Source organism: Tigriopus californicus, chromosome 3, assembly GCF_007210705.1.
Source record: "Tigriopus californicus strain San Diego chromosome 3, Tcal_SD_v2.1, whole genome shotgun sequence".
NCBI classification, from domain to species: Eukaryota; Metazoa; Arthropoda; class Copepoda; order Harpacticoida; family Harpacticidae; genus Tigriopus; species Tigriopus californicus.
This window is the reverse complement of record NC_081442.1, coordinates 974,702-993,577: the sequence shown is the minus strand read 5'-3', so window position 1 is coordinate 993,577 and position 18,876 is coordinate 974,702. Positions and strand designations below refer to the sequence as shown.

At 43.2% G+C, this 18,876-nt stretch overlaps 3 protein-coding genes and 1 long non-coding RNA gene across 7 annotated transcripts in view; 2 read left to right on the top strand and 2 right to left on the bottom strand.

The window, feature by feature from the left end:
- Positions 1-1,224: 1,224 nt before the first annotated feature.
- LOC131878421 (F-box/WD repeat-containing protein 5-like) lies at positions 1,225-3,788 on the bottom strand. The gene is made up of 2 exons (XM_059224395.1): positions 2,403-3,788; positions 1,225-2,248 (listed from the first exon to the last, which is right to left on the bottom strand). The coding sequence occupies exons 1-2, from the start codon at positions 3,773-3,775 to the stop codon at positions 1,660-1,662; spliced, it is 1,962 nt and encodes a 653-aa protein (XP_059080378.1). The 5' UTR covers positions 3,776-3,788; the 3' UTR covers positions 1,225-1,659.
- Positions 3,789-3,966: 178 nt separating this feature from the next.
- LOC131878402 (SET and MYND domain-containing protein 4-like) lies at positions 3,967-6,747 on the top strand. Its single transcript, XM_059224366.1, has 4 exons — positions 3,967-5,628; positions 5,692-5,820; positions 5,892-6,118; positions 6,191-6,747. Exons 1-4 carry the CDS (start codon positions 4,111-4,113, stop codon positions 6,354-6,356), a joined length of 2,040 nt encoding a protein of 679 aa, XP_059080349.1. The 5' UTR covers positions 3,967-4,110; the 3' UTR covers positions 6,357-6,747.
- LOC131878401 (inositol polyphosphate-4-phosphatase type I A-like) overlaps positions 6,363-18,876 on the bottom strand; it is a 41,149-nt gene continuing 28,635 nt past the window's right edge. For 3 of the 4 annotated variants that reach the window (XM_059224363.1, XM_059224362.1, XM_059224364.1), the window contains 12 exons: positions 17,761-17,928; positions 17,151-17,363; positions 13,406-13,560; positions 13,151-13,319; positions 12,438-12,604; positions 11,460-11,710; positions 11,223-11,383; positions 10,860-11,040; positions 8,446-10,613; positions 8,250-8,384; positions 7,058-7,193; positions 6,363-6,952 (listed from right to left, as the gene is read on the bottom strand). In XM_059224363.1, coding sequence (XP_059080346.1) covers positions 6,820-6,952; positions 7,058-7,193; positions 8,250-8,384; positions 8,446-10,613; positions 10,860-11,040; positions 11,223-11,383; positions 11,460-11,710; positions 12,438-12,604; positions 13,151-13,319; positions 13,406-13,560; positions 17,151-17,363; positions 17,761-17,928 — 4,037 coding nt within the window. In that variant the 3' untranslated portion in view covers positions 6,363-6,819. Of the gene's footprint in view, positions 6,953-7,057; positions 7,194-8,249; positions 8,385-8,445; positions 10,614-10,859; positions 11,041-11,222; positions 11,384-11,459; positions 11,711-12,437; positions 12,605-13,150; positions 13,320-13,405; positions 13,561-17,150; positions 17,364-17,760; positions 17,929-18,195; positions 18,272-18,876 lie in introns of those variants that run through there. The other variant, XM_059224365.1, reaches the window with a different exon arrangement.
- On the top strand, positions 11,704-13,510 carry LOC131878407 (uncharacterized). Its single transcript, XR_009373018.1, has 4 exons — positions 11,704-12,351; positions 12,431-12,680; positions 13,164-13,298; positions 13,373-13,510. It is a non-coding gene; the product is annotated as an uncharacterized LOC131878407 (long non-coding RNA).

The following is an 18,876-nucleotide window of genomic DNA, read 5'->3' as shown; positions in this document are numbered from 1 at the left end:
TTCCAGAAACATCCGTCAAAAAGTTAGTTTGTCGCTTCCTCTTTGATGACATTTTCTGCCAAAGAGAGGGTATAAATCTGATGCGTGAACTTTTAACTCTCCAGCAAAAACTGGTGACTCTCTATAGCAACTCAGAGAGACCTTAAAAGCTTTCTAAGAGTAACTCCTCTTTCTGGATAGTGCAGAGAGTACCGCAAAGAAGCAAATCAGAGGTCCCATGTCGGGATATTGGGGAACAATTACCACAAGAACAGCCATGAACGAACATCTCAAGTGGTTGTTTAAAAACATACATGATATTCATATTAAGAGTGTACCACTTTAACTGTAATTGATTGATGTTTCAAGCCGACCTGACTGCAACGCCACCTGAGAAAAAGTCGGGGAAACCGGTCAAATCTAAGTCCCCAGTGCCTGCCTGAAACAGGACCTCTTTTGTGTTCCTTTGCGACAGTTCTACCATCGAGGAATATTATTATACCGGTATTCTGCTGCAGTATAACTGGTCTTACTTCCAACGTCAGTCCTTTCGGAAGTGGTGAATCGACATCTTCTTAAATACCCTTAATCAGGAAGTAATATGTCGTTGGAGTCTGTGTGAACACTAATAATAAATCAAATTTGAAAATTAACAACCTATGACTCTACACACGCTTATGAAATCAAGTTGGATGGAGCTACTGGTGTAATCTCCTTACTTTTGCCAGAAGGCTGGTACACAAAAGCCCAGTCAGAACGTGAACCATTTTTGTGTACCATGTGTAACTAAACAGAGCTACACATGGTCTCAAGTAGCTAGTGGGTGTATTGATGTCATGTTTGCGGGGTGCTTCTTCCAGCAGTCAAGTTTTCAATGCTTGGCCATAAAATATGTCTTCACTTTCCGCTGACAACACATATAGGGAAGTGAGCAAAAGCTCGTGGAACGGAGAAGAGTTTTTCAACCTTGCACTCGAGAAAATCGACCTCTCGCCAAAAGAATATCAATAAGTTTACAGCTATCCGAAGCAATTGCAATCAACGGGGTTCAAATGACTTGCCTCACAATAAGTGCCAAGTCGAGAGAAAGTGGCAAAGGTGGTCGTTTGGATGAACGATAGAAAAATGCGATCTGGTTCAACTTCCCATCTCTCATGGCCATCTCTCCCCTCAGAAGATCTGAAGGTAAGGAAAAATTCCCGTCCGCCACAACAAAACGTAGTTCGCCGTGTCATTGATTGAAAGCCCCATAAATTCTTGGATTGCAGATAGCCAAGTGTCGCCATTACTTTGAGTGCCAGTTAACCCTGATGATGCGAGTGGAACGAATGTCACGCAAGGATTTGCAAGAACGGGAACATCCACGACTATTTCTTGCTGATGGAAGTCATGCAGTGGGCTTCCAAGACATGGATCACTTTTTTACCACCGCCAAAGCATCCTTGAGCATGGGACGAGGAACTGGTGTCATTGAAAGTGCCTCAATGAGACGAATAAGACAGCAATGCTTTATTCAGCCTTGAAAGTGTGCCCACTTGTGGGGTCAGATTTCTATCGCTCTAATCTCGATGTCAGTCTCAGTCATTAGTGTGATGGGAACAGGAAGAAATTAATTTGATGGGCTTCTCCTTTATTCGACATCGAACTAGAGCTTTCTCTGGGGAGTAAGGCTCTAATTCTTCATATTTGAGGTTTCCCCATCCTTCTCCGTTTTTGGGCCATCATTTCTCGAGATTTCCAAAGTTGCACCTTCATGTCATCCCCAACGGAGACGGCCATTTGTCCCCGAGTTGGTTCGAGACTCACGTGATTGATCACGTCCGAGTGAGAAAACTCCCCTAACTGAACTCCGTAGAATCGATCAAAGAGCCCGGCATGCTCGGTGCCCAGGGGCACGGCAATTAAATCTCTCCCCACGTCAGGGTTCCCCATGGCCTTGACTCGGCTATTGGAAGTGAAGCAATGAACGGGCGTGTGCAAAGTTCCGACCTCGTCGAACGTTTCCAAGTCCATCACGGAGCAAAACGCCTCTGATGCCAACGGGGGATTATCTCGGTGAGATTTGATGACGAAGTCCTTTGGCCAGGCACGATAGCTGACATAGAGGAATCTGGAATCAGGTGAAGTGGCCAGACCCACCACTCGACCCGGAAAATCAAGGATCACATCGATGTGATCGAACATATGCGAGACCTTGGGATAATCAGACCAATCCACGGTATCAGGCTCATCCAGGGGCTCATGGCCTGGTCGAAGGGCTCTTTGGTTCCTGTTGGGAGATGGTCCAAATAGGAGGGTCATATTTTGCCATTGTAATATTCAAACGGAAACAAAGATGTGCTATAAGTAAAGTAAGCACTAAAAGGGACTCGAAAAGAGACGGTTGAGGGGAGGGAACACATAACAAAGCGGCAAAATATGACCTTCCGCTTTTCTCCGTGCAGTTCTTCAAACTTTGAGAGAGGTCCATATGTTCTCTGAATCGAACGCAAGACATCTTCTTAATCCCTACTTGATGGGGAACTTGAACCAAAGACCCAGTGGTGAATATTAAAAGCTTCTCCTTTTCATTTATGACTTCATGTCCTCGATCGATCTTCAAGTACTCGGGTTTGTTTGCTTCAGCCAAGTCGGCCTCTTTCTCGTCAAAGTACTCCCAATCATCCGAATCATCCCCCTCATCCGAATTCTCGTCGTTGCCTTCATATACCCAAGAATCGTCCTGATCGTGCGCCAACAGTCTTTTCTCTCGGTATTTTGAGGAATATTCAAACATTCCCGGGGTTGAAATGTCGGTGTCTGAAAAGATCTCAAATGTATGGCCTCTCATAAATGAGATATATCTGTCATCAATCTCTCTGGGAAGGGATGGAATTTCCCTTGGAACTCGGATCCTCTGCTCGGAGAGAACTCCTGACTCTCGAGCCAAAATCTGTCGGACCAAATTCTCGTTAAGAAGCTCATTCTGGGTCAGTGCATGAGTGCCTTTTCGACCAATCTGAGGAGGCACGTTACAAACCAAGAAATGGCGAACGCAACTGGCGTTAGGATTGTAGAACTTGAAGAGACTTCTCATGCATGAAAGCGTATAATCGTGGGCACTCTCTGACCACAATGGCGTGATCTTGTTCAGCCAGAGCAAGCTTGTGGAGACACGGTGCGAGTTGGACAACCACTTGAAGTCGGCAGATATGACATATTTGTCATTGTACCAACACCCAACCACGTCACTGGGTTTGTTCGTAATCCTGGCACAGATCTCGAACTCTTCCTTGACACTGAAAACGACCATCTCGCCAAAAGTTCGACTCAATAGGTCAGTGGCCTTGGCACCCGAGACCATTAACATCCGTCCATTACCATTAAACTCACATTTTTGGGCGCATGTCCATTGAAAAACGCTGAAATCGACCTCGAAAATGGACTCAAGAGGGTTACTGGTCTTGTACACAAAGAGTTGAAGGTCGAAGCCCACAGTTGCAAACATGTCACCTTCAGGGGAAAAACACACGTGGGTGATCTCCTCACTATGGTCACATATTTCAAGGTCTTCATCCAGCAAAATGGGAGTCTGCCAAAACCACTTTTTGTACAAGGATCGCCAGGATTTGATTCCAGGAGGCAGACCAACATTAGTATTAATTTTATAATCTTGATGAAGTCTTCGGCGCCACACAATGTCTTGTTTGAACACCCAATACCACCATTTGCAAGTTAAACATGCCTGGAACAAGTCTGCTAAGGACAATCTGTCCAATATCATTAAAAGAAGATACTCATTAAGAGTGTTCCACATTGCACAAGAAATGTCACAATTCTTACCGCAAGAGGTTAGAACCGTTTCTCACGAAACCTACCGCCTCTACCTTAATTTTTACATTGAAGATTAATTAATAAAAACTGTGAAACACATTAGGCTACCAAATGATAATAAACATACGTAGCACGATCTAGAAGAGACCTGCAAGTTATCAGAGGAACACTAAGAAACATTTTAGCAATCCAATCCGCCGGGTCAGCAAAATCTAACTTTAATTTAGACTTGGCATCGTGCCAAAAGGAAAACAGTGCTGGAAACGCATGTTCGGATAAACAATTTAAAAAAACGAGCAGTGCTTGAAAGTTTCCATCATGGAGATGACACAGGACGTGAAGAAGCAATTGATGGCTTTGGCCGGAATGACTGACGAATCCGAGTTTGAAAAGTTCGTCAAGGACATGGTTCCGGAAGCCGAAAATACCATCAAGCAACAAAACCGGCACAGCCCGTTTCAACTCCATTACATCAAAATGCTCACAACCATCGAATCCAAAGGCTTGGATGAATTCGCAAGGTGGAACGGAGACATAGAAAAACAGTTGCAATACACTTTCAACGAAATCAATGCCTTGGAAGAGTTTGTGGATCCGCGAAACTTCCTGAAGAAGCAAGAGAGTCCAAGTGAAACTTTAACCACCGAGTGCAAATCCCTTCGAGATGCCGGCAATAAACATTACCAGAAGAAGGTGCTTGATTTGGCACTTCAAGCATACAGTGAATCCATCATGTCGGCTCCCCTTGATGACAAAGGCAAAGGCCGTGATGCGGCTTTGGGGCTTGGGAACCGTTCGGCAGTTTATTTTGAGTTGAAAGAGTACAACCAATGTTTGGATGATATAGCTGCTGCTTTCATCTTTGGATATCCCATAGAGTTGGCCTACAAGCTTTGGGATCGACAAGGAAAATGTCTAGAGGCCCAAGGATTTCTGCGAGATGCAGCGAAAGCCTTTAAGGCATGTGAGGAATCCTTGCCACAATCAAATCTCAAGCCTTCGAAACGAGAGGAATTGGCTGCTAATATTAAACTAACGATGAATTCACTGGACTTGGACCAATGCAAAGGAATTTACGATCCTAACATAGTCAAAGACATCCCTTGCCCTTTCAAAATTTGGGAGGCTCATCCAAAATTTCCCCACTTCTCAGATTCTCTCAACATCGTTTTCAATGAAAGTCAAGGTCGCCATGTTTTGGCCACTAAGAATATCGAGGTTGGCGAACCGGTTGTCATCGAGGAACCCATTTCCTTTCATTTATCTCCATTCAAAATGGCCACAAATTGCTCTCATTGCTTCCGAGCTTGCGGCAACTCAGTGCTGCCAAGTCCACTACTAAAAAAAGCCAAATTCTGCGGATTCCGATGTTGGAAACTGGCCATGAACTCGTATCACCCAGTAGAAGCCAGATTTGATATCACTGAGGTGTTCTACGGCGATGATCCAAACTCCCAGCTATCAGGATGTCTTTCTCTTGCCTACAGGGCAATTTCCCAGAAAAAGTTGGCCTTTTTCTTGGACAATAAGGAGAAACTTTTTACTACACATGATAAGTTATACGGCACCAACCCTCCGCCGGGGTTTTCTTATGAGAAAGATGAACATTACCGAGGTCTGTTCAATCTGGTCACTCATTATGACCAAATGCAGATTAAAGATCGTGTGACCATCATGATCCGAAGCGTTGTTTTGCTAAAATGTCTGAAGGCGGGAGGTTATTTTGGCGGGGAACCTACTACTCAGTTACAATTATCACCAGATGAGCTCTTTATCGGAAAGCTTCTCTTTCATTTTCAATGCGGCATTCAATATAATCTCCATACAATCTATCAGGTATGTCAAAGATCATGATTTCAAGTACATGAACAAAATCTACAAGATCGACAGTAATTACAGGTGAATGGTGTTATGGAGCCCTCCAAGAGGATTCCATTGCAAGATATTGGGTCGGGCGTTTACCCAACCACATTATTTTTCAACCACTCTTGTGCACCAAACACCATAAGGGTCAACCAAGGCCCAAGAGTAAGTTTCTTGACTCACAACCATTGAGTGCTCTAAAAACACATCTAAAAACTTTTGTCTTTCAACGCCAGGTAATAATCATTACCAAAAGCTTTGTAAAGGCCGGCGAGGAAGTGACCGATTGCTATGGAATTCATCATATGTCCATTCCAAGAGCAGAACGCCAGGAAACTTTGCGTCGAGGTTATGCATTCGAATGTCAATGCCAGGCTTGTAAAAAGGATTACCCGTTACTGGCCAGCCTTCCCAACCACTTGACCCCTCAAGTGGCCTTAAAACTTGGAAACACTTTGGGGAAGTAAGTGTTCATGTTCTATTTATCTCACTGTCTCTAAGGCTTCTAGAAAACACTTAATACGCCCTCTTTCAGATACCAAAAGCTTTTCCACGACGGCAAATATGGCAAGGCCTTAAACATTTGCCAGGAGTATATTCGTAAATTGGAACACCTTGGTGTTCCCCTTCCTCATCGGAATTATGAGATCGCGGTTATCGCATTATGCAGTAGTTTGTGGGCTATGGCAAAGGACTGTTAAGACATGACAAGGTTAAATACTTTATTATTGAAACTCAAAAAATAATTTGGACACTGGTTTTCTATGCTCAATCATTGGGGGGAGTTTGACAAATGATCATACGCTCATACTAACCATTTTTCTTGGAATAGGTCACTACTTTATGTATAGTTTTAGTACATTCTTGAGTGATATGGCGAAAGTAAACTCAAAAGTGGTAATGATGATGAGATAACAATTAGAAATTAGCAACAAAAAGAGCAAGAAAAAGCAGTTCCTACCCACACTACATAGGCAAAGAAATTGGAAGCGATCTCGTGACAAATCGAAATTCACCACTGATGACGAAATTGTGGAAGAACATTTGTTATGTTGTAGCGTTACGTTGTTGTATAAAATTTGAAGCTTTTTTTTTTGACGAACAAAATTTGGCACAGGAATGATACTTAGTAGAAGTTCAGAGGGAAGCAAAAATAACGGCCGTTTAAGTGACCTTACTACCATACGATCCCACGGGAGGTCGATATTGATATGGGAAAGCTGTCAATTGTATTGTATTAAAGGCATATCGCTTGTCACCGATATTCTTCAGCACGTTATCACATCGCGTGCCCTCACTAGAAGAAAGAAAAAAGAAAGGTTGCGTCAGTCAAAATGATTGTCATGGAGAATCCCAAGTGGCAAAATGGAAAACATCAAAGTCCAGGGATCGAATTTCTCACCATCTCATGACATCAAGTGCCTTCTTGTACTCGTTTTCGGCCAAGTCATAGTCACGAGACAATATTTGAACTTGCTCCAATGTTGCAGCCATGCCAGTTCTGTCTTTTCCACTTTTGCAATTGATAAAACGAATCCCTGGAAAATAAACATGAAATACATATGACCTGAAACCTAACTCCTATGTGTCTAAAACATGCGCCGAAGTCTGCCTAACAATTGGGGTCTTATTTTGTGGTAGAGGTTGGTGGAAGAGCCAAAGATTTCCGAAGAGTTTCATCTCGTGTTGCCCAAACAAAGGGAGATTAAGCATTCGATTTATGCACAATATCAAAATATCAAAAAACAGGGTTGACTTGAATAAATCAAAAGGTGTTCAAAATTTCAAGCTTGGCAGCGCTGGTTAACAATCTGCTTTCACAAGCACTTTAATACCATCAGTATGTATACAATCCAGTTTAGGGTTTCCAATATTGGCATTCTTGATTTCCCTGACAATTCCCCACAAAATGTTAGCGTAGTAACCCTATGGCCTAGCATTTTCCTGTACCTACCGCTAAGGTCCAAAACTCTATCATTGCAAAATGATAAAGATTAATTCCAGATGGCTTGTGCTAATATATATTACAGCGATACTTGTTGAATCAACTTATGGAAATGGCTCATCAAAAACCGACCAAATTAATCAAAGGCGGATACGGAACAAAAGATACTTGGGCTGTTTTTCAGTGATTGGATGTATGGGGTCGTTCATTCAAGTCATCCCTCTTCGTTACAACATTGATCTTTTTAGGATTTACGACAGGCTCAAAGGTTGGTCCAAAGATTAGTCAATTTCAATTATTCCGACAAGTCTTCCATTTCGTAGGCATTCATGGTTACACGGAAAGCGAGTGGCTGGATTTGGTGGCCTTAAGGCTTGAACGGGACTTCTTGCGTCAACGAACTCTGCTGACTACGCAAAGGTCCCAAAGCAGACTCAAAGTCCTTGAGCAGCGGCTAAAATTCCTCCAAGAGCAACGAGAAGTTTTGAAAGTAAATTAAAAAAGTTTTGGTTCATTTAAGTGACTACCCATTGCCTCGGGGTCCGCTTGGCCTAACTTAACGGAAACCGTTTTGAATATTGAGGCTAACTTTTTAACTTTAGATTGATATTCATTCGGACACTTGAAGAATTTGGCCTAACACTCTTACCTTGAAGTCTTCTGGTTATAGCGGATGCCAAATGAAGAATTTCAACGTTCTGGATCTTCCTGTTGTTCACCTCATTCTTCAAAATGGCCAAAAGATCCTCTAGCTGAGGCTCGTTGGAACCACTCACTGACAATCCTGAAATATATTGGAAACTTATTGGTCCTGACAATACGCAACAAAATTAAGGCTCTCATACTTTTGGTCCGACTCCCAGGCATGTTTGAAACTTGGGGCAAATCAAGCTTCTTGAACCTCCTATGATATTCTTGAAGTATCTTAAAATTGTCCAGGTTGTTTTTTTCTTGAAGCCCATTATTGCCAAAGCGACCGGCGAGGTAAGCATTCTGGTTGATCCCCACATTGAAAAATACCGGGGTAATGCTAAAGGTCATGGTCTTGATCTTGTCAAGAGGCAACATCGTGTAGACGTAATCCGGAACAGGAAGTAGCACTTTCAAGCTGCAGCGAGAACCAGTCACCCTAGGGAGGGGAAACGAGTGGTAGGGTAATATCGGCATTTGACCACTTGGCTTGGGTGTTAGGGGTCTAGCCTTGGCTTTGGCCCGCTTGTCCACAAGAATCAGGGTGAACTCCACATTCCTCAAGTCCTCTACTGCCACCACCATGTCGTTGAACATAGCCGTTTCGTCCCCGTGAATGGTGACTAAACTCTCAAAGGCCACCAAGGGGCCTAGGTGAGCGCATATGTGTAGAAATGCCGGGTCCGGCTCCATGGTCCAGAATTTGGCCATCAGGGAGGAGGTTAAGGTTGTGAGTGCCTGAGAGAAGCAAACGTCACGGCGATATTTGATATCATGGCTCAGATTGACCGCCTCTCGTGATTGTTGCAATCGAAGAACGCTGCAGACCAATCGTGAGGTCTTACACAAGCTATCCATGCCTTGGCGTAATTTTCTCATGCTCGGTCTCAACTCGGATGTCCAGTCCTCGATATCGTTGGGAGACTCCTGAGGCCGAGGAACATCGGGGATCTTGAAAGCCGAATCCAAAGAGGCAGATTTGGGAATACTGGAAACAACGCTCCCGAGCTTCTTTTGCCGGGCCATGTCCAGCTCTTTGAAGCGAAACGTTCGGGAACTGAGAGTGGGACTATTGGCTTTGCCACAGAGCATTCGGATCTTACTTGCCAAGCACATCATAGCTGCCTCGATATTGAGGTGAGTTAAGTCAATTGGTTCAGGTTCATCCCCAGATCTGTAGTGAAGTCCACTGGGAGAGTCGGACGTTAGGTTTTGATCATTTTGGTCCTTCTTAGGGGGTTGCGGATGGGGGGCTGCCAGAGTTACTTTGTTATTGCCCGTGTTTGCCACCGGTTGTTCTTTCAAGTTTGCCTTTGCTTTGGCGGGACTTTCCCGTGGGCTCTCTTGGGGAGTGTCTTTGTTTGTTTCATTTTGAGTAGTAAATTCAGATGCATCAAATAGACTTTCATTGGCGCCGAACTCAACTTCATCATCGCTAAGGCAGTCTTCAGAGTGGTCTTCTTCAATCTCTTCAATGGCGTTCAAAACGTCTTCCACTCCATGAAGTCTGAATTCTCCTTCATCTTCAGAGTAGAGGTCATCCGCCATATTTTCATTGCCATTACTAACTTCATCGCGACCGATGCCTTCATCTTCGTGATGGGAATGAACCTTATCTTCGCCATGTCTCATTGAGTGCTGACTCTGAGATCTTTTAGGCGTGGGCAAATGCCTAGGAGATCCTGATGGTGTATCTATGGGCGAACCCGTCCGACAAAGGGTGTAATAATGCCTCGTTTTATCAACCACACTCAAATATTTGAAGGACTCTTCGAACTCATCAATATCTGATAGTCTATCCACAGACTGATACCCTGATGTATAAGCGCTGTAGGTCCTCCAAAATTCGCTTGACATCGGATCGGTTGGACTGAACATGTCCACATCAGGAGTTCTGAGCTCTTTTGAAAGGAACTCCGTACAAGGGGTTTGAAGGTTCTCAAACTTATTATGTCTGAACAATGGCAAGTCAATCTTCAGCTTGTTCCGTTGCATAAACTCGGAGACTGACTCGGAGAACTCATCTCTTTCGGGTCGTTGGGCAATTCGGTTGTCTTCGAGGAAAACAAAAGCCTCCTCGACCAAACCCTGATCCATTAGACTGCACAGACACTTGGTCTTTCTCAGCATGTCCTCAACCATGGCAAACATGCCGTCTGAGCGTTTTTCCTTGCCTTGCTTCATAAGAACCCTCATGCAATCCACCACCTCCTTCCGAACCCTTCGAACTGCCGCGAGCATATCTTCCGCCATTTGAAGTCGATCTGATTGAGAGCACCATGCATTGCTGTCCTTTTGAGGGGCTTTCAAGTCCTTGAGCATTCTAGAGACAAAGACGGAGAAAGATAATGAAAGTCTAAAGACTCGTGCCAAATTGATTGCAAGGAAAAACATGAACAAAAACATCTGGGATGTTCAAGTTCCGATCGCTACTTTCATTCCATTTGCGGATGAAAGAAAGGCTGGTGGAAATCAGAGCTTTTTGAAAGAACTTTTTCCGAAAGTTGATATCGTTTGATTATCTATGGGAAGGCATAAAAGAAAGAAAAGCACTTGAAGGATATCTTACTTGATTAATCCTGGAGACTTTTGAGCCATGGCCGTGAAAGCGCCGTGCGTGAAGGTATCGTAGAATCCGGATTTCCTCAGACTTTCGTTCTGAACCCACATTCGCTGGAGGTGCAAGTTGGTGGGGACAAACTCGAAAGTTTTGTCACTCTTTTGAGTGCTTTTACGAAAATTGAGTTTAGCTGAAAGAGGCAAGAGAAGAGTGGCAATTCAAACAAAAGCAAAAAGTTCGTTGATTTGCTTCATTACGAACAAAGGCAACTTCAAAGGACACCTAGGTAGTTCCAAAATACCCCCGTGATCGAATTGGGTCACGATCCCAATCATCGCGAATAATTGAGAAAGGGGGAATCATTGTTCTTACGGCGATGGTTGTCCAGATTCTCCAAAGCTTGGGAATAAGTATTGATGAGATTTAAGTGGTTCTCCAGCCAGGTCATCTGACATTCGTGCCACGGGGATTTGAGCTCCCCTAATCCGGCAATTTCATGTACCAGCTCTTTCTCTTCGCAAATCCACAGGGATCTAGAACAAATCGAAGCGAGTGAGCATTACAACGTGATCCAACTTGTTCCCGGTGCTCAGTTATTGGCCAACGTACAGCAATTGTTGTGGGAAAGTGAAACTCAGCTTGGATTCCGCCATCAATTCCTGGACGTCAATATCACCGCAGAGACCTGAGTGGAATCGATAGGTCTTGACGATGGGGTTGGCAAAAATCATGCCCAATGACTTGTGCTGAGGCAATCGAGCCAATTGATGAGTGTCCGGAGGGAGGGACTGGGATCGGCGGTGACCTCGAAGTCCAGTGGTTAATCTGCCATGGAAGTCTGCCGCGTGTCCGTTGTTGAGCTGAAACCGAGCCAAGCGTGAATCCAAAATGAGACTAGAATATATTTGGCATTAGCATGAGATATCAATCAATCATTCAGTTGGAATGGAGGAGAGATGCATCGTGGCCTGGCTCGTCACATCGGCCTTATTTGCTTTCATTGGAGCCAAATTGCTTTCTTGCCTCCGTCTTCCGGTTGCCTTGGAATGAAGAAGACTCAAGACGAAGTGGAAAGACACACCAATGCCCTTCTCTCTCTCTCACTCTCTTAGCACTCATTCATTAACATGATCCAACAACGCCAAACATTGTTCAAAATAACATCCTCGACCAGATAACCGCGTTCAATAGTCTGTTCTTGGCAACAAAAGTAACAGCAACCTCGTCATCAACATCCCACCAGCATCAACCTAGAGTTGAAGACCAAAAAGTCTATCCGGGATACATTTACGGTGGCCAAGACAGATAAGCTCCCGAAGAAGCAAACAGCCAGTAGTGTTTATGGGCATGTAGACGACTAAAAAGGGATTAGTCCATCTTCATTTTGACCTTGGCATGAAAAGAGCGGCACACAAGAAACGAACCAACCCATAAGCAAGCAACGACCGAAAATGCGACGATCAACTCCTTTTCCCATTACCCAACCAAAGAGATCTCATTGGTGAGAGTTGATGATAAGTAGATTACCAGTAGTCATCCTAGTCTCATCATAACTCTGTGATATACGGTCCTTAGTACAGTACGTACCTCGGCCTTGAGGTCCTTGGCACTTTCTAATCCATGTTTATTGGTATGATATGGTGTGGAGTCGGTGGATCCAGGCACCTTCACCTCGAACGTCCATGCATTGAGCGTGACAAATCCAGCATTTCGACCCTCGGGATTTGGGGACTCCAATTTTAGACGAGATCGTCCTGAATGCACAAGAGATCACCAGGGTTAAGGTTTCACATCGTGGAAAGCATGAGATGTAACTTCGGGGTCGGAAAGGTAATGCAATGATCGTTTTATCTCGTGACTCAATGCTTGAAAAATGATTATGCATGTTGTCCAGACAATTGAGATACCAAAATAATGCTATTGGTGGTTTCTAGTTAGTTCTGGGACGAAATAAGGCCTGTTTCTGAAGAAATGAAAATTATCATGACGAGTTCAAACTCGAGTCCTTTCTAAAGACCTGCCAAACACTACTTCTAGTCACGAGTGAAATAAAAACGCACATGGCTAGTGAGAAGTCATGATTTATAAAAAGGCGCCAATGAGTTCGTATTTCAAGGTCCTGCACATGTTTTGCTTCCAAAACGAAAATGAAACATTCTCAATTCCAAGTTCTTGATAAAGCCATGCCTGGAGTAAAACGTTCCAGGATTTTTTTTTCTCGATGAGTATCTCTCAATAATGTAGCCCGTTAAATCCAAGATAATAGGACAAAGAACATTTTTATGAAGTGCTCGCCCTACCTCCTGTTTTAAGTTGATCTATGGTAATATGAGCCTTTCCCAATTGAGTGGCGGTTGAAGTGAACCGCTCCCGAAAATCCAAGGCCGTGATTCGAACCTCGGTCTTGTCCGAAAAGTGTTCACTAGCTCGAAATTGGATCGTTCTCAGGTAGGCTGGATTACTGCTCTTCTGTAACGAGAATCATGAAGTAACAAGCTTTAACAAAGCAAATATTTTTCTAGACCTATTAATGCCCCTCCTGGAAGAGTACAAACCTCAGCAATCTCGGTTTGAGCCACTCGCTTCCACAAGATCTCTGGCGGATTTCGAGTGTGGATGACAAGCCTGGCGGAAGGGGCCCGACCGAGAGCATCGCAGAGTAGATTATCACAGGAGAGGGATATCTCGACTATAGGAGCCTCGGAAGGATCTGGAATGGCAGGAAAAAACTGGCCTTCAAAAAACCCATATCTCCACATTGCGGGTAGAGACCGGGCGCGGGCGGTGGAGTGGGAGTGACGAGTTGGAATTATACCGGTTAATGGATGATTAATGAATGACCTTCACTCCCTTTGTTATGGATCCATACAGTTGTCACTTTATAATAAATTTGGCATACTTTGCTATCCACATACATTTTTGAACTTTTCACCTTTTTACGCGGATAGCTCGACAATGGAATAAACTACCACTAGCAGTGCGACCAGCTAAGGTAATCCGCTCTTTCAAGGAGGAGCTTCGATGTTTAAACTTAAGGTGATTGTGGTTGAGGTTCTTGCTTTCCCCCCCNTGTTCCGTTTTAGTTTTGTGTTTAGCTTTCTTCTTCCGCCTTCACTAACTCTACCTCTCCTCTATTTCATCATTTTGATGCTTGAGTGGTTTTAACAGTGACCAAATATAATGTTTTAAAGAAGTTAAATGCTTTGCTTAAGATACCCACCACTACTTGGAACTTGGACCAACTCCTCAGGAGCAGACATTCATTGTGTAAGTCTCGCTCGCTCTCTTTTGAGACGACCTTGACTGGCTTTTCCCAGGCTTGGTGTAGTAGACCCTCAAAGAGCTAGGCATTCAAATATGTCATTTGGAACCCATATTTTGCTTCCCTTCTTTCCGTGGTACCACCTGAAGGCTCAATTATAGTGGAACAATATTGGCCACTCAGGAAGTTAGTCTGTTCTGAAATTGGACCCCAGTGAAGAGCACCCCGCCAACGTTAGTCGTCTCACATTCCATAACCACATTGATAATTTAGCCTCTCTCAGAAGGGTCTTCAAGGTATTTTGAACTTTTGAACTATCCACATACTGCATGCATACTCATCATCCGTTTGGTTGGAAAACGTAGTGCAATCAATTCCAACATCTAGCATTACCACCGTATAGTAGGTGGCTGGTTGGTGGCAGATATCTGCAACTGTTGTTGCTACACACATCAAGCCAGTGGAGAATGCGGTTAGGATCCACTAAGGCAGGAGCCCCAATGGAAAAGGCTCTAGCCCTCGTGTTTCCTCTCCATCTACTACAGAGACAAGGCCGAGGAAGCCACAGCCTTCTTCCGCTTTCCGCTTTCACCGTGAAGGCGAGAGAAGTGCGAAAACGTGAGCAGGACCGCCAAAGCCTTCGCTTAATTTGATCACCATGTTGAATAGAGTAAACCCTGGGGATTTTTGAGGTGGGTGCGAAAAATGTGTTAGGGCCACTCTCTCCCCTGACTTTGAAGTAAATGATTTTGGCAATTACGAGAGCAAGAAGCACCGATTACTAATGGGCACAGCCAATGCAGATTCCAAGGGCTTGATTGAGCTTTGACTGAGGGGGAAATGAACGCTTTCTCTCTCTCGTTTTCTCTCTTTTCTTCTCTAATTATGGAAATCCCTTTGGCGGGAGGCTGTTTTTGATTAGCCAAGTTTGCCAGGCCAAAAAAATTGTTCTGAGTTGACAAAATATGTTTAAACTGGGGTTTTGGGACATACTTTAAGAGGAAAATTTCGCTTATTTTTGTGAAAGAGGATATAATTGACAATGAAATGAAAAAAAGTGTTATACTTTCAAGTATAAGGCGAAATGGAGACGTTGACTCAGCTGCCAGATATTGAGAAGATACAGATGAAAGCAATCTGATGGAAAAAGCCGAGACCAAATCTCAGAGTTCTTTTGAAATCGCAAGAATAAACCTGTACTCTTATGATAACAGTGGGAGTAACTCTGATGAAGGAAACTCTTCTTATCTCACCGAAATCACAAATCTTCTTTTCAATAGAAATGCTATCATTTAATTGAATTCCTACATTCATTTCAAAAAACTTTCAACATAACGCCCAAAATCGTATGATACTAGTTATTATTATCGAAAATTTGAGTTAAACCGAAGTTCACAATCAGCCATCTAAAACATTCAAAGTAAGACATCAATCAATCCTTGCGTTACTTGGAACGCAACTTGACTCAATTTCAAGAAAGTCATCTTGAGTGGATTGAATCCTCGCTTTCATCCTACTTTAATGTTTTGGCTTATGTCCGCAATTATGACCGTGGCCAAACGTCTCTCAAGTGGGATGTGTCTATCCGGTTCCTCCTTGGCCGCCTTATGGGTGCAATATCATCAAGTTCTCAATGGGTCCCTCGTGGATCCACACGCACTAGCCTGGACTAATAAATTTAGAGGCCGGCGTTCACTTGGTCAATGATGGGCAGTGGTCTCATTGGCTTTACCCAATGCTCAGTGGTGGGCATCTTAGACTAAGAAGTTTATGTCGTTATTCATTGATCCGTTACTTGAAAAGTTAACCTTGGTTGATTTCCCCCTTGAGAAGTTAGCTTATTAATCCACATTTCGTTACGTTAATTTTCCCCAAAACTAACAGATATTTTGCTCCAAATTTAAAAAAAAACCGGGCATGAAATAATTTTTCAAAATTAAAGAAAATATGTAATCTAAACATATGCAAAATCTTAACAATGAAAGAGCCAGTGAATCTTCGCCTACAAAGTTAGCATTGGTCCTCAACGGTTATCGTATTTCAACTGAATACCCATCTTTGCCAATACCCATGGCACGGGTCAAGTCTATGGAGGGACTCATTGGCAAAGGATGAGCCTCTCTCACATTACAGTAGTTGCTTGCCAGCGACCGAGCGGGAAAAATGGAACATGTTGAGAATCATCACTTTCAATGAAACACTTCGACTTTCCTGTGGCTAGATGCATTTTTCGGGGCCAAACGGACTGACAGAGTGGGATATAGAAAATTTAAAGCAAAGCATAATTTATTTATTCTTTGGAAAGCGTACTTTGTTTCGGAATTGTCTCTTCTGCAGCAATGAAGGATAAAAATTTACCACCTTAACCTTGATTATCCCATAATTTATCTAGCATTATAAGCAAAGGCATCACTTAAAATTCTGGCATTAACATTTTTATGGCATAACTAGAAGAACAGTGACAGGATATTTTAACCACAGATGAAAATACAAAACGTTTTCGGCTTCACGTATGAACTATGCATGCTGCACAGCATATGACTCTGAGAAAGAAAACGGATATTAAAACGGAACCTCTGCCAGACCTTGGAAACAATAACAAAAGAAACTTAAAGTGACATCACTCGCAGACAGACAATACTCTACAAATAAATCCCTGTCTAATGTAGATGGAAAAAGACATTCGTGTTCCTTGCGCTAGAGACCAACTTATATGTAGCTTGAATATTTCTAGGAAGCCCGAAGAGATCAGTTTCTTTGGGTCGAACAAGAAGAACGAAATAAATGAGAATCTCATCAAGATGGGTCATGCCAATTGAGGTCAAAAATATTGTTGTTATGGGCAAAGAATATGCTTTTGGCGACTTCATTTGTGCGTAAACAGCAGAACCTTCCCATTGAGGATCAACATCAAGCGGATCAGGCGACACTTTTATGAAATAGCGTTCTCGGTATAATCAAAGAACAAGTGCATCACCCGCCACCTTCAAAGCGAGTAAAGCGAGTTCCTGAAAGAGTAAAATGCACCGCTTGCTCACCTATCACAGAGGGGACTTTCGGTGCAATCAATGACGAGATTTCTTCGGATGAAGCCGAGCTCGCCAACGCAGGGTTGCCATAAAGCTTGGTTTGGATCTTTTGCTTCAGGGTTTGCAGATGAGCCTTCATGGTCCGATGGGAGGCAGATTTTAAAGCCACGGTCCAAGCATCTCGGTCCTGTTCCGTGTAGGTGGCCAAATGTTGTTGAAGGCCTAATTTAAGGGATATAGTATCAAAAATATTGTATCAAAAACGAAATGGCATTGATTCAAACTAATTATTCAAAATTTGAATTACAATTGAAAGTTCTCTAAAAATAACGGACCGGTTTTTCCTGCAAAATTAACTTTTATGTATGTGGATGCTAGTCAGCTATGTTTTATGAAATTCTCTATTGGAGCTTGAATTTGTTGGTTTTTGTATCTTGACAAAGTTTGTTTGCGAATTAAAGTTTTTTTTAAATTTTTATTTAGTGTCGTTATAGATCATTTTCATCCCCAAAAGATTGTAGTCATCATACAATAGCTCTCAAAGAACCAATTCAATTGCATTATCAAGCACCCACATGTTTTGAGATTTATCTCTATTTTTCAGATAAATCATTCTTACCGCCTCCGAACTTGAGAATGATCCCGAAAGTGGATTCCAACAGGCTGGTTTCCACTTCGACCGAGCAGTCCTCAATGATGATGACTCCAGCGGGTTCGGACCAATGATCTCTCGACTTGAAATAGAACAGCAAGTTCCCTCGAAGTCGACACCATCGTTCCACCGAAACTAAAACGACACCAAAGAGACACTCGGCTGATCTCAAGTTTCAAGTCAAGACATGGGATTTGCTTCCAAAAAATGGACAAGGATTGACAGAGAAAGATAGAAAGCCAGCCATCTTTTCGCATCATCAAATTGGACACGGTCTCTTTACGAAGGCCGTTGACGACGGCAAAAGGCCATCATTTCCACTTTGAAAGCCATCAAAAAGAAGGCCGACCATAAAGGGTGATGTTCTTGGACAAGGTGTGCGAAGAAATGCACAATACGTACCCAGTCCAATAAATGTTCCATTATAACATATTGCGATGGCCCAAGAGTTCAACCGCTTCATATGCCACAGAAGCCTCACTCTCCTGAGTTGAAAAGAGGCAGAAGAATGCTCGCAGAAGTGGCGTTGCCAATTCTGCAATGGTTCCTTCTCGTTCGTTTCGCATTTCCTCTGACTCACTCAGGCGTTCCAAGTCAGGAGTGCTTTCAATTTATTTTCCACATGGAACCCGATCAGCTTCTTTCAGGCATTGAAAGAGCTCTCGCTTTCTCCTCCATCCGAACTCGATACCATTGGTTCACAATGGAAAATGGATGGCTCCTAAGAATACGTTGTTTACCCACGTGACGTAATGAAGCATTTGTCCCACAAAATTCGAGGCACTGTGCTCCAAATTGAGAAACTTTATCAACAGGCTTTTGCAAGTGCGACCACACACATACGTACATCTAACTTATTTCATTACACCGAACGAGAGATGGCTCTTGTTTGATGTTTGTAAGCGGCTTTATGGCGCTTCAAACATGAAAAAAGACCTCAGTCGGAGGTCTGTGTCCACTTTTCTCTCGGCAAAAAGAACTTGGTACGTTTGAAAGAACACTCCAGTTTTTAATAATTACTGACTTGGTCTATTTTGACTTGTAAGTAGTACAAAGGCAACCTCAGAAAAATAAGTAAAACTA